Source organism: Limanda limanda, chromosome 7 (genome assembly GCF_963576545.1).
Source record: "Limanda limanda chromosome 7, fLimLim1.1, whole genome shotgun sequence".
Lineage (NCBI taxonomy): Eukaryota > Metazoa > Chordata > Actinopteri > Pleuronectiformes > Pleuronectidae > Limanda > Limanda limanda.
This window is the reverse complement of record NC_083642.1, coordinates 22,989,612-23,004,890: the sequence shown is the minus strand read 5'-3', so window position 1 is coordinate 23,004,890 and position 15,279 is coordinate 22,989,612. Positions and strand designations below refer to the sequence as shown.

The 15,279-nt window shown below is 40.0% G+C and overlaps 1 protein-coding gene across 3 annotated transcripts in view; it reads right to left on the bottom strand.

The window, feature by feature from the left end:
- LOC133005505 (potassium voltage-gated channel subfamily KQT member 2-like) overlaps positions 1 to 15,279 on the bottom strand; it is a 36,050-nt gene that overhangs the window by 1,021 nt on the left and 19,750 nt on the right. The window contains exons 2-17 of one of the 3 annotated variants that reach the window (XM_061075205.1): positions 13,573 to 13,663; positions 13,353 to 13,479; positions 13,055 to 13,230; positions 11,729 to 11,854; positions 11,497 to 11,607; positions 9,438 to 9,533; positions 9,251 to 9,345; positions 8,586 to 8,645; positions 7,214 to 7,243; positions 5,411 to 5,616; positions 3,759 to 3,806; positions 3,470 to 3,487; positions 2,608 to 2,713; positions 1,540 to 1,671; positions 890 to 958; positions 66 to 159 (exon numbers count right to left, since the gene is read on the bottom strand). In XM_061075205.1, the coding sequence (XP_060931188.1) occupies positions 66 to 159; positions 890 to 958; positions 1,540 to 1,671; positions 2,608 to 2,713; positions 3,470 to 3,487; positions 3,759 to 3,806; positions 5,411 to 5,616; positions 7,214 to 7,243; positions 8,586 to 8,645; positions 9,251 to 9,345; positions 9,438 to 9,533; positions 11,497 to 11,607; positions 11,729 to 11,854; positions 13,055 to 13,230; positions 13,353 to 13,479; positions 13,573 to 13,663 (1,585 nt within the window). Of the gene's footprint in view, positions 1 to 65; positions 160 to 889; positions 959 to 1,539; positions 1,672 to 2,607; positions 2,714 to 3,469; positions 3,488 to 3,758; positions 3,807 to 5,410; positions 5,617 to 6,428; positions 6,483 to 7,213; positions 7,244 to 8,585; positions 8,646 to 9,250; positions 9,346 to 9,437; positions 9,534 to 11,496; positions 11,608 to 11,728; positions 11,855 to 13,054; positions 13,231 to 13,352; positions 13,480 to 13,572; positions 13,664 to 15,279 lie in introns of all 3 variants that reach the window. The other 2 variants (XM_061075208.1, XM_061075207.1) reach the window with 2 other exon arrangements.

Sequence of the window (15,279 nt, the reverse complement as noted above, 5' to 3'; positions counted from 1 at the left end):
AATGAATAATAAAAGCAGAGAAACAGATCGTACACATATAACAGACCTGGGTGAAACATTCCTACCTGTTTCTCCACTTTGACCAGACGTCCATTCATGCTCTGGTCCTCTGCAGCGTCTCCATCAGCTTTAGGACCTTTGCCAACTATCATGTCAACTCTAGCATTTAAAAAAAGGTAACATAAGCGATTATCAGTCTGCCACAAAGGTTTAACATTTTTAGCGAAGAAATGCATGATGCCATTATGAGAATCACTTTTAAATGGAAAATAAGCAAAGAAATAATTCATGTGGATGATATTCATCAAGATACAAGTAAATGTGTTTTGTATGAACGAACACTGAGTAGGTAAGGATTTCAGGTGGAGGATAGGAATGCATGCATTAGGAGGTGAGGCCTTTTTTAACTGAAATAAAAAGGTGAATAGAGGGATAATTTTGTCTCGGGTCAAAATGCATCACTTGGCATGCTTCATGCTTCATTTCCATTGCTTCCTACCAGGGGGAGCTCTCGCTATATGTCTCTACAGTATGAGATCAAGCATCTAGCACTGTCAAACCCCTGTTGAGTCAGGCCATATGACAGGGCTCGTTAACACTCACTGAGTCTCACATTTTGTACCTTTTCTGAGTTAACAGCTGGTATAATGTGACCTAAGAGCTAATATAACAACACAACATCATGAAAATGTTGCACATAAAAAAGGGATTTCATGCATCTCGTTTTACTCTGGCTCAATGAGACGGGTCACTCGGCTTGAACTCAAAAGGGGTGCAATCAATCAGAATATAAAAGGTAGCATGTAGGTGCTTCGATATTGTTTCCCTGGTACAAGTAGCATAATGCTGATCAAATGGTCATTCTAAAGGTGCAGTCTATTAACCTAACCTAGGACCTTCAGTGGACTTCTTATGGCGTGGTGTTGAAGGGGCAGGGGGGCCCACAATCATATCTATCCTGGCAAGGCACACAGAGACGATATGAGTGCAATGCAAAATGAAGCAACGTGGGAATCACATCAGCTGTGGAGAACGAGTCCCAATATATTCCACATACCCAAGACATACAGTGAATCTGACTGTGGATGGAATGTGTATGTATGTATTTGACTGTTGGAATATATTCATCCTACATGTTCCACCTTAAAGGGATCATAATGGGAGAAACTGATTTGTGGGGAGGGAAAACTGATATAGAAAAAAATCTGAATCATACATCAACGCTGTATATCTCAAAGGAATCAGAGAGGCCATCAGAGTGAATCATATTTCTGGAGATAAAGACTTGAGATATAAAACTCAATACAATACAACACATGTGGCTGAGGAAATGAAACAGTGACAGTGTCACAACATGTGTGTATCCAGTGACACCACAAACATCACACATCTTTAGTAGTATACAACAGAGTGTAAAAATACTAGTTATTGGTCAAAAGATAGGTAATCACTCTAATAATACCTTTTAAAAAACTAACTTACCGATGTGGCTCTGATTTTAATATGCTAAAACACACTGTAGAGTAAAATTGCACTTGCCTGGACTGCAGGTTCTTAATGCGACAAAGCATGTCCAGGTGACCTGCAGAGTACTGTTCGATCACATCCATGACATCATAAGGCCGCAGGCTCTCTTTAAACCTCCTCTTTGACACCAGGAACTTCATGATGCTGAGGAGAGACACACACATTGTGTTGTTGGATTTACACCAGTGTGCGACACCTCAAACAGGATCAGTACAATAATTTGACACTTCCTTGTAATTCCTTGTCAAATGATAAATTGTTATAACTATATTCTTATTTTTTATGATTGTTATTTTCCTAACTTTACAAATCAATTTAGATTTTTCTCAAACTTTCTCCCACATCTCATTGTCTACACAGAAGTCTAAATCTTCAGGTCAAAATATTAACAGGGAGTTAACGCCATCTGTTGTTTTTATTGCCCTTGGTTTGTGTGTCTGTTAGCAGGATGGAGCTGTCAGCTGGAGATTTGATCAAGTTGTGGATCCAGGAATTTCACTTTCTATAAATTTGCAAGGTGCCGTTAGCCTTAGCGGAGGAACGAGCACTCATTTAGCACTCCAAGTTAACCCATGATATGTAGTTGACTCCAGGGAGAAGCTCATGAGAAAATGTTGTATGTTGTCAAACCACTGTTTTCAAAGACATTAATGAACTTTCACGCTTTAACGTATAGTTTATTATATTAACTAAATAATGATCATTCTGTGTTCATAATCATATTTTTGCCATACTTTTTACAAAGAAAAACTAGAATGTAACTCAGCAGACTGCAAACTTCCACCAAGGCCCAACAGTCTCCTTATGAAACCACATTTAAAATTACTAGATCACTAGAACCCTGATTATCTAAACAATCTATTAAGAAATAACCCGCAGGTTTATATCTATGATATGATGCTCAAGTTTCCCCATCTGAAGTATCTTAGTGATGTCCTCATAAGAACAAACATTATTAGACATCACACATTTGAAATGTGGCCCAACTAAGAAAGTACACTCAAGATCACCCAAACCCTGCAACAGTGACCACAAGGTTAAGAGAAACTACAAAATTTATACAAAAGAGGAAACGCTTACCAGATTGCCCGTATTGTAACCTTCAACCCTGGAGGTAATTCCTGGGTGGCAAATTCACAGTTGCAGCTCTTGTCGTCAGCCATTTCCTCTCCTGGGAGGCTCGCCTCTACAGAGCAAAGACAAGGACACGCTTAAAGAGTATTTCACTGACTTCCATGCGGCCTGTCAAATTCAACAGTGGTTGGTTTCAAGCCAGTGAGCCGGATTGTGAGTGTAGTGAGCGAGCTTTGTGGATCAACAGAAAAAAGACCAAGTGCAGAATTGAAGGATAGTGCTGATGGAATAAAGCTTTGTTAAAACCTTTAATGACAAGTACTCTCTTCCCACCACCAATGACGGCGTAGATTAGCATAATCGCTAGCATGTTTAGCTTAGCCAGAAGGCTAATCTATGGATTTTGGAGCATAGTGCGTTCAGGCAAAGGTGTCAAGGCTTAATCACTGTTGATCAGATATAAGATGAGAATCTGGTAGAGAAAGTGAGGTCTCTTCATGCAAAATAAAGCAATTTGGCCATTTTTGGCACTGGGATCATTTTGGTTCATCTTGGCCTCACTTGACTTGAACCCGGTTTAGCTTCTAAATTACCACCACTGTAAGTAAATATGTAGAATCGCTCTTACACTAATGAGGATCAGTTAAATCATCACATGCTTGCTATCAGCGACACGTCAGTTTCAGATCCTTAAGTGATGATGGAGGAAAACCCATATAAGACAAAATCCTAATAAAAAGGGTTCATGTCAAGTGAACAAATATCAGCAGATTTTAGCATGCAGGTATCTCAGCCTGGTGAAGCTGACTTGTCGTTTGATTAGTTTCGCATACTAGCCATCCAACAAAATATCAATCCAATGTCTTACTTATTAAACCTTCAATTGCTGCAGAAAGAGAGAGAGGAGAGACATGGGAAAAGATTTGTTATGGATTCTAGCAGGATGACAATGGCTGACAAATCAATTCCAAACATGGGAACTGGTGGTGTCCTCTGAATGGTTTCTAGTTCATGTTTGAAAAGTCTAGTCTCTATTCTCTTGCATTAACACTATCCACTGAATGCATGATTGTGTTTTATGTATGATAAACTACACATCTATTATATTACAGAGTATACAGTCTTAACTGAAGACATGGCGAGGTGACTTGTCTAACCTGAAGAACGCTTCAGTCCAAAGTCTTCATCCTGCATTTCAATCAGCACTTTAGCTTGCCATTAAGCGGAAGAAGAAAACTAATGACTATAGGTAAAACATGTTGAACAAAAAGGTAAATTAACAGTGAAGGAGATAAATATATTTGTAGATAGTGACACAGTGGCCTGGGTGACATATGGATGCAGTTGGGCTGTCTAGCAATAAATTATAGATGAACGCCAACGTCAAAACCAACAGCCATCTCTCTCCCCAGCATAATGTTGAAATGTCGGCTGCAAAATGTCCCAATACTCCTCATATGTTCAAATACATGCAGGAAAACTACACAGCAGCTTTACCTGCATGACAAACGATGTTTGCACAGTTACTGCATCTTAAAGAGGCTTGTTTGCAATTCAATAAATGCCATCAACACCCTCCTTCTAAAAAAACACACATGATGAGTTTTGAGCTCACACAGTTACACAGAGCTCTAGTTTAAATTATTCCACAAGTTCATAAATGTGGAAAGATCCACAGTCAACAATTTACATTAGTTGTGTAAACTAAGATTTTTTTATAAGCATCAACAGTCAAATAAAAATATATCTTTTTATGTATTCACCATCTTGAAGTCTAATTCAAAACATTGATTTTCCTAAAAGAAAATGCATATTTCTGTTCTTCCTGAGTTTAGATACCACTCTCAACTCTGAATGCTAAATATGAAGCTGGATATTACATTTATCTTGTATTTGCAGGTGTTTGTGGGTGTATACAATTTGTTCTACTCTACTTTGAACAGGGAAATGCTTATTGTTACTTCATGTATATTATCTCCATGTTATGTTAAGATATCATAGCCAACCGTTGGTTCCATTTGGCTTTTATTTGCATAGAAACTGCTACCAATCTCTATGCTAAAATATGCTATACTAAGCTAATCTATAGCTTCATATTTACCATACAGATATCTTAAAAGCCACTTCAGTACAATTTTAGGTTTCACAGCTGAGTTTATTGTTTCATGATATCATAGACTGTATTTAAAGATGGAGGAAGCATCTCCTCTTCCTTCTGTTGTACATAAACAAAGCCAATATATAACAGTTATGGGTGCCACCATCTTGTGCTTCTGATGTCTTTTGGAGCCAGGGTCTATGCAGTAGTTATTGTGGTGTGGAGCCACGGTATCCAGGTCCCACTGATACATGATCTGGACCAATCTTAGCTGTCAATCATAATTTCAACCTGTTTCTACACCATCATATAACTAAGCATGGCCAAATTTATGATAAAAATAAACTCAACACACAACAATGTGTGAGAATTACCTAAAATCACCTAAGTGATGACCTAAACATATATTTAAGGTGTACTTTCCCGTTGACTAACATGGAGGAGGCGGGGTTTATGACCTACATTTCATCCAGCCACCAGGGGGTGATCAAAATGTTTTGGCTTCACTTTTGGAGAGCTGTCATGTAAGCCCATCTTTATAAACAGACTTTGTTTTAAATGATAGTAATTTATGTTGCTATATAAGTGATAGACTATTTGTTATTCCAGAGCTGTCCTTGGAAAGTTTACATTTGACACCACCCTTCTCTGCCCCTCTTATCTGGTCAGATGTTACTGGTCAGACGTCAGACGAGTGTAGGGTACCCTCACCTTCTGAGTTTTGGCGTGAAGCGCTGCCCCGGCTCCTGAGGCTGTGCATGGGCCCTCGGTTCTTCTCAGTGAAGCTCCAGGTCTTGGAGACCTTGCTGGGACTTCCCTCAGCCCCCTCCTCTGCCCCTTCAGACTGGCCCTTTCCCTTGCCCATGGATCCCTTGGACGGACTGGGAAACACCTTGTCCTTCAGGCTGGCCTTCCGACTACACAACAATGAGAGGAGAAATGTTACATATTCCTTTCATATTAGTTTCAACAACATAAATAACTAAAAGAGACTAAATGTCTTTATCCTACTGCTTTGTGGCTTTAAGTGTAATTTGAAGAATTTGTATGATTCAGCACAGTTGTGTGGTTAATTCTTACCTCAGCAGAAACGCAAAATGGGCAATGTCCTACAGCAGAAGGCGCCATGTCCACATACGAACATAGTGGAGCATTCAGGTAGTCAGGCAAGCAGCAGGAAGCTAAAAGCAAGCATGCATTGGAAGCAGAGGGACCCTGCACAAAAGAGCTGTGGTCTCACTCTGCGCAAAAAAACGTGAACACAAGTCGTGCAAAATAATTCACCATAGTACACGCCCCATCTGACATACAGTCAGTCAAAAGGAGACATATTGTTAGGTACTCAGCAATATGCAAGTTGCCCACTGAACAGAAAGTTTTTAAGGGCTGATAAGCAAACGAAGGCAGCAAGCACATCAACTGCACACTAAATAGAAATCATAAATCAACTGTGACAGGAAGGTAAACAAAGATGTATATCTGCATTTTATCTGAGTAAATGGAAAAAGGTGCGAGCAGATTAGCTCTTTTATAATAAGCATACAGCTTTTCATGTAGACATTAAGGGCTGAGCTGCACTACCCTAGGAACTGTAAACTAGTCGAATGTCTTGTGCGATTCCTCTTCCTTTACTGTGCTTCTGTTTAAAGAAGAAGGGGAACAGAGGTAGGGATGGAAGGAGACACACAGACTTGCAGTGCAGCTGTTAGTATCTGTGCAGGAACTATACCTAATGGTTCTCGGACAGCACCCGCAAAGAGTGTCTTTGTTTGCATTTTCATTACTGGAGTGGTGGTTAGCAGAGGAGACACAAGAAAAGATAAAATAGCAGTGGATACAGTCACAAAAACAGCAGTGTGTGCCATACTGTGATGCCAGTAACACTTTATTGTACTGTAGCAACCCCTTTGTCAACCATTACATGTAGAGCTGAATGTGTCTTTTGTGCTTGGACTGAATTTAGATTTTTCAAACTTAGACCCAACACATGCAAATGGCTTTCAAAGGGCTAAGTCACGATGAAGTGTTACTACATTGACAATATTTACACTTGTTTCTTTTGTCAAAAACAGAGTGATAAAAAGTCAAGCGAGGCTCTTTCAGTGTTCAAAACCATTTTTCCTGCGGTGATGCTGAAAGTTATAGAGTTCCAAAGAACAGCTTAGTGTTGAATATTTCATAAAGCTGCCGGTCGGGAGCGAGGCCAGAGTGAGCTGATCTTGGAGCACCATGTGAGCAAATGCAGCAGGACTGTTCTTGAAGGAGGCACTTACCATACAGCCAAGTCCATGTGTGACACGCATCAGGATGGACAGTGTGTCCCACAACACACACACACAAATGCACGCAAATCCACACACACACACACACACACCCAGGTATGGTATAACACACATTCCTCCAACATGAGTACACTCCCCCAAGAAGAGTGCAGTTCTTAACAGCAGCTAAGAGCGGAATTGTAGAGAAGCCAAACAGAGGTGAAGGAAGATATAAACCAATCAGATCACAGACCTTGGGGAGGTTTCTGCCTGAGAATCTTTCCTGTGAGGAGAAGAGAAGCACACGGTTCAACCATGCAACTCATTCGTGTATGATACTTATCATCAACACTGCTCTGTTTTTGAGGGTTGAGCTTTTCCTTTTCCTGAGGTTTCTACGTTTCGCCTGTAGGAAGTTTTTTTGTGGTAGCAGTAGTTTTTCCTCACTCTAGTCGGAGTCAAGGGCAGAAGATGTGGCACCTTGTTTAGCCCTTTGACAAAAACTGACTTGTGAATATGAATTAACGATAAAGTTGAATCACTTTTCAAGCAGGAGAGAAAACATTAAGTAAAGTACCGTTGTTAAGTAACTCAAGACACAATAAAATGGATGTGTATGTTGAAAGGTTATTGGTTTAAGCCTGTAGCTACACATGTTTTGGCCACTTGGAGGCAGTGTTAACAAGATGTGAACTTAATAATCTGAACAGAACACAGATGCAATACAAGTATTCATTTGAAATTGTTAAAAACCTTATAAATGTTAGTCAAACAGTTGCTCTCTTTTAACTCTGTATTTGTCTATACATAGTCTACACAGAAACACGTAGCTCAAGTCACGGATCTGGAATTTTTCTAGATACAATGTTTCTAAAAAAATGGATGTGTGTGTGTATATATATATGTATATGTATGTATATACACACATCATTGAATATATTTTGAAATGACATTGTGTACTTCAAAAAGGCTTAAAAATAAAAAAATTGTCAACACATTTCCATGTTGTCTTGTTCGTGTTACAAGTGAATACGAAGTGAGTAAAAAAAAAAGACTACTGACATGACAGGGGCTCTTCAGGGCCAATCACATGTCGGCTTGGGCCAGTGACTCCCCCCCCTTTATTTCTCTTTTGAAATAAAGTAATCCATTGTAGCCATTTAAAAAGCTCTCAACCAGCATTTAGCTATGACATGAATTGGAGTCGGATTTCTGGCAACATGACAAATTTGACCCAATTTAATTTTCTTTCAGTGGGCTTGGTCACAACCATTTCTTGTGATATTAAATTGAATCTTCAGCCTTGTTACATTTTCCATTTCATTTTCCATTACATTCCATGTTTTGATTGGCTGCCTGCTGTTGAGTGATAGCTCTCTCTGGGTTTCCTATCATATCTGACCTCTTTCATTATACAGTTATGTCAGTCTTGTTAATAAAATAATATTGACCTATGCAGCTTTTACATGGATGGTAAATTATTTTCTTTTTCAAATTTGTATTCTTTATTTCAAGATTATTGCTTCACTGTTAAATCATTATTATCATCACCTGTTTTGTATCTATTAACATCCTGAAATCCTTATCATCATCATTGACTGCATCACTGCCCATCATGTTTATACCTGAATGACTTGCCCTTCAGGTTCCTCAGCAGGTCCAGTTGATTCAGGGGTGGAATGAGTCTGAGAAAAGACAAAAAAGCATTTTGTCCTTCTGTCAACAGCCTGCTTCGTGTGCAAAGGTTAGACGTTGCTGTCGGGCACTTTAAAGCTAATTCCATTTAGTTTGGCAGTTCTCTGTTCGCTCATCACCTTTTCAACTCAAATTACGGCTGGAAAGAAAGTCATCTCCAAACTGAGCAGACAAGCAGCTATCGTCTTCTTCTTCCAGACACTTAAAAGGCAGAAATCTGCACTGTGAAAGTCAAGCTTGACGGCTTATCTGCTGATTCACGCAGCTGGATGGCAAAATAAGCGGTTAATTTACAAAGTAGCAACTGGCAGTGTTTGTCGTTTGAACAGCATTTCAGAGAGGTTTTTGGTGTCACTGCCAAAACTCCAGCCTCCCCCACTGGAATATTGCCCTTATTAAAGCAAAAAGAGAAAAGCCACAGCTCCGGAGTGTGATTATTCACATCACAGGGTCTTTTATCTGATTCAACAAGGATTTTCTATAGTTGCAGTCATCCACTCACTTTCCAAGTATTCAGAAACTTTTGTATTTGTTGGCTGAAAAATGCACAGCATTTTGCACATACAACATTATTCGGCCAGTTTCTTTCTCTTACCTGTACATTGGAATAGCTACAGTCTCCTCATAAAAGTCCCATGTGCAAAACAGATCTGTGCGGGACAGGTTGGTAGCATAAAACCTCCAAGCAGCCTGGAAGGAGAGAGAGAGATGTAAGGAGATGATCTGTTTGATACATCTCTCCATGCTGATGTTATGGTGCAGTGTTTGGTAGACGTGTGAACCTGGATGAGGCCAGCTGCAGGGCTGCGTCTCTTCTGAAAATGTTTTTGCCTGTGCTGCTCCTGGACTTTGAGGGCAAAGCCGGAGCCCAGGATGCCCTGAACAGAGGAGAGGTTATCAGTGACCTTGATTGACCTCTGCTGGCCAGAGGTTGGAACTGCAACAACGGCAAGTTGTCTCCTCCAACAGCCGAGTGAAACAAGTCACAGATGTTCACATGACTGCGGAGGTGACAGACAAGTTAGAGAATGCTGAATTCCACCAAAACCATCACAAGTCTACATAGTGAACATAATGAGTGTTTCCTGTTATCTGAGTGCTGATACAGCAAAACACGGTCCAGTTGGACTGAACGGGTCTGAGCTGCTTATTCACAGCTTCCTGCTGACATCCTTAGATGTGCGGTAAAATGCTAAGCATTTAACAGCAACTGACAAACACATCACTGACAGGAGCTACCACATCATAAGCTGAGAGCTTTCTGAATGTAAGGTGGCAACAGTCCAAGCACCACGGTGGACAGATGTATGATTCATTTAGAGTGCTCTATTTACTAAGTAGCTGGAGTATTATCATAAAAGACAAAATATGTGTAAGATGGCTTATAAACCAAACTTTATAAGGTTGTGGACATCAGTGTATATTGTATATTATTGTCATGGGAGATATAGCGGATGCGGTGGTGATCGACATCCCGGGTCCTGGATGCTGCTCGATGAGGCAATTAGATGTAACAGAGTCATGATTGTTATCAGTTCCAGCGCTGCTTTTCCTGCTTTGATAACGTTGAAGAAAGTCTGTACATCTAATTTTTGACCAAATGTGCTGTGAACTGTTTGAATGTTCCTGCCCTTTGGTTTATTGTTTCAGGAAGCTCCAAACTCCGGGTCGACCTTTCAAGAAAAAGGCTGCACCTCGGACCTCTGCCTCTCAGTTCACTGTGCTTTCTGTGTCAGAGGGATCAGAGCTGAGGGAACTGAAACTGAGATGAACAACCAAAACAATAATCTGAAAGTTGATACAATGCTTTATCGAGCAAAGAGTTTTTCACTTTGCTTTAAGATTCATCACTGGTGATAACTACAATACTCATTGTCGTGAGTTATAGGTTCAATGGTGAGAAACACACTAGGTTTTATCTATAAGGCCCTTATGGTCTTCCATCTCCTTACATCACCTCACTACTATCTTTTAATCACTACTATCTTTTAATGTGGGCTCTCCTCACACACTTAAATGACACTGCAGGTCCCAACTATTTTCACTGTGCTCAGTAAATCCAGTTTTTCTCATCATGCACCTACATTATAGAATAACATACAGACAAATCTAAAGTGCAACTCCTTTGTATCAAACTTAATTTACATTCAGCTTTTGTTTTTGATTAATTTGTTTGAAATTCAATTTTACGTTCCGTAATTATTTTACCTTTTTGGAAAATTTTACACTTTCTTATTTGTGTTCTCTTGGGATGTTTTGTTTATTTTCTGTACTCGGCTGTATTGTAAATTAGTTCTCTAGCTCAATGTCTTCGGAGTTTAAAAAAAGGTTGATTGAGTTGTTTGTTCATCACTATAAGCAACACAATTATATAGATATTTGGTCTTCATGTATATATTTTATCAATTTTATATTATATTATATTTATTTATTTAGAGATAATTACAATGAAAGTAAATGGGAAGAGAGATACATTAAATAGGAATGCTTTACCATGAAACCAGGGACCTGCTGCTCAGAGCACTCATGTGGTATGTGCTCTAAGCATTACATCTTCCAGGTCCATTTTAAACCATTGTTAACATACAAATATTGATTAGATATCAGCTATAAAGACTGAATTGCTTTGGTTTGTTTTAATGGCTGTGCATTTGCTTCTATCAAGTACCAACTGGACACAGTATTTCTGATGGAGGGATAGAGCTGGGATGCTGCACTAATGAGCACCATGACGGACAAAAAACAAATCCACACAACTGAGGCTCTTCTACTTCTCTAGCATACTCCTCTATTAAAGTATAGACTGGGTTTAAATAACTCCTGATGAGCCCTCATACTTACAGCAGGAAGGGCGAAGAAGGCCACCCCGATCATGCTGAACGTGGCGGCCAGCAGGCGACCGTACCAGGTCCTGGGAACCTTATCACCATAACCTATGGTGGTGAGAGTGATCTGGAGACAAGACAAAATAAAAGCCATTACATGATTTTCAGCAGTGTGGTGCAAGTGATGGGGCAAACCAAAGATAAAATGATTAAAATCACAGAATGATATGAATTAGTTTGAATCTTACCAGTCCCCACCAGAGAGCATCAGCGTACGTCTCAAATTCATTATTTAACTCCTTCTCCACTGAGTAGACGAGGAACGAGGCCAGGATCAGACACAGGAAGCCGATGTACCACGCCGTGATGAGCTCCTGCACACAAAACCATTACAACCAGCATAAGACAGTGTAAAGCAATAAAGTGGCCTCTGCAGCTTCTCACAGGGTGGTGATGTCACCTCTGTGAATTGGTCAAAGATACAATTGTGCAATAATCTTGGATATGTAAGTCAGAAGCCTTCTGTGGCAAACCAGGTATTTCATAAATGGCTTTTTGTTTCCCGCAGCTTAACACACACACAAACACACACACAAACACACACACAAACACACACACACACACACACACACACACACACACACACACACACACACACACACACACACACACACACACACACACACACACACACACACACACCTTATTCGTGAAAGCTAACAAGTCTATTTTGGAGCTTATTAGAATAAAGCTGAGAGAAAAAGTGTTTCCTCACAGTAGAAAATAAATGGCTGAATATTTAATCTTAGAAACCATGTCTGAAGTAAACTTTTCATTTTTACTCTAAGTCTTTAACTTAAACAAAATCAGTTGCACCTATTGAGATGAATACAAAACGGGTGTGAAACCTGTTACACTATATTTGTACCTGATCACATTGTGGACTGAAAAATCTGCTCTTCATGTATGTGAATGTATCTAGTAACATTTGAGTGATGGTATGATTCCAGGGGAAGTGGCTAAAGAAGGTCAGTGATCAAGGTGCTGGGTTGTTTGTCTCGGTCAACCTGAGGGGGGGGGGGGCGTGCGGACACTACAACTTTGGTCTTCTCATGCAGGATTTCTGATTTTAAAAGAGAAGTAAGAAAAGTTTGGCTTTGTTTTAATTTATTTTATTGGTCCAATTATTTTTTTAATAATCATACTTTTCTTTCAAATGTTTTTTTTTAATATTTGTACATATTTACACGATCCACATAGTTTTGCGGTTAAAGCTGCCAACTGGTCTAATCACACCCATACCTTCAGTTTGAAGATGCACTGATACAAATGATTTGTCAATAATTAATAAAAAAGAATGGTTCCAAATTATCCAAAGCATTTCCTTTGAATGTATTCCAAGGTTTTATAGAATTGTCTTGACCAGATCTGTTTCCAACCAGATAAGCCAGTAACTGGTTCTAACTCTTTAATGTTAGAGTAAATCTGAATACAAAGGACATCAGCTATGGTTGATGGAGCAGTCTACTGCTAGAGAACCTCTACAGACAAAAAGGCAACAATGTCAGGATCACCTTGCTGTGGGCGTAGACGACAGACCCGAGCAGCTTCCAGGTGCCTCCTCGTCGATCCATACGCAGCATGCGCAGGATCTGCAGGAACCTCAAGCTCCTGATGGCTGAGGTGGCAAAAACATTGCCCTGCGATCCAGCTGCCAGAACCGACACTGAGGCGATCAGCACCATGATGTCTGCAGAGAGAGAAGAAGCGCACAGTCAGATGCTCTGAAGCAGTGGAAGCCAGAGAGTAGTTTACCACTGATCATATCAAAACTAAATTTACTGTGTACAATACGTGGCGGTATTTTCTCACCTATGACACAGAAAGGCTTTCTGGCAAATTTCAGCCTCCCACTCCATCCTCTGTATCGACAGCAGCAGCCGGCCGCCCATATCCTCACGATGTACTCCACACCAAACACCACGATGGTCACAATTTCCTGTGGACCGGAGCAAGACGGTGGCATTAACCCTGTGATGTGGCCAGTATATGTATCACGAGTGTTGCAGAATAATTTTTAAAAGACACCCACCAGTATGTACAAGGCACTCTCTGAGCTGTTTTTGAACTCTTTGATTGTTGCAAAGACAGAGAGGATGAGACAGGAGAAGACCAGGAGGAACCTGGAAGACATGACAGGGTGCAAATATAAAACAAGTCAATGCCTTGTCTTGATAATGATCCTGTATTAGATAGGAAGTATTTCCAGCGACATAGTGAGCTTGACTCATAACCCCAGACTGCAGAACCACAGTCTTAACAACAGCTGATGTCAGCAAACACATTAACACATATTTATTCATTCATCATAATTACTATCAAAATACAAATCAGCAAAAGAAAAAAATATAGATTTAATGCAACAACAAGAAATGTTATTAATGACAACTTTTCATTGTATTCAAGTCGGATGTGCAGATCAAAACTCTAAGCCACCGGCCTTATAGTTCTGTTCACTATGGTTTTTAATGTTGTACTTTATGTTGCACTGTTGTTCTGCATTCTGTCCAGGGAGGAAAAACATTTGACAAATGACTTGAATTTTGATTGATGCTGGACAAGTGATATGTAAATACATAATCGTGCTTTTCAAAAATGTATCTTAATCCATCCCGGACATCTGGTAACAGTTGTAGTAACTCTGGGTGAATTCAGTTTGAAAAAATGAATCACAGCTGCAGACCCTGGGTGGTGCCTTCATCATCGGAAATATATATAATTTTGAATGAGTAAGTTGACTAGAATGGCAACCAGAGCACACACCTTCATCAAGGCCAAACATTCCAATTACGAAATCACATTTAGTTTCAGATCTTTATTTGGATCTGCACCTTATTGCACAGTCACAAAAATCTATTTCATCAAGATCCACAAATCCTTCTCTGAAAAATCAGTGAAAACGTTGAACAGCACCTTGTGGCACATGTTGATGCCACCGGGGTCTCACCACAACAACCAGAGACAAACCAGTTGCTTTTCAACATACTTTTATTCTTTTAACACAATTATACACAATTATACGTAATTATATACGTAAGGAAACATATATCAAACTCAAGTGTCCGACCAAACCTTTTCAGGTTTCTTTGCAGGGCTCAGCCCTGTCTCTGTCTGTGTCCTCTGTGTGTGTCTCTAGTGTCTTTCCCATGTGTCTCACTCTGGCAGCTCTGCTGCTGCGTTTTAAACATGAGGATCAATCAGCTAACAGCCCTCAGCTGCCAGCCACCCCCATGCCCACATCGCTCACAATACAAAAAGATTTCCCATCCCCAGATCCAGATCTGCACTATAATGTAATGGGTTCTTCTCTGACCCAAACCACATCCTCCCACCAGTAATATAATACACACTCCTGACAAGTAAAAATCTTATTTTTCAGAAACAACCTTCCTGTGGACAAACCTCTGGGAGCAGTTCACACTGCAGCAGGCTCAGTGTGAGTGGGTTCACAGAAAAACTGAATGAGTGATTACAGCTGCAGATCTTGGGTGGAGCCTTCATCAGTAGAACAACCTGAGCTGCATCAACAGCAGCACAGTGTAGACTTGAGTATAGAGGAATGTGACATTGTCATCAACTTGCCAGTGTGCAACAATACATTACACAGACAGACAAACAGTGTGTTTACAGGCCTGATCAGTCAGTAGCTCTTCACAAGAGAAACTTTTCAACCTCCTCTTTACTGTTCAAGACACGCCGGGCACCTTCTGTCCTCAAGGGTGTTTATTGAATTAGTAGT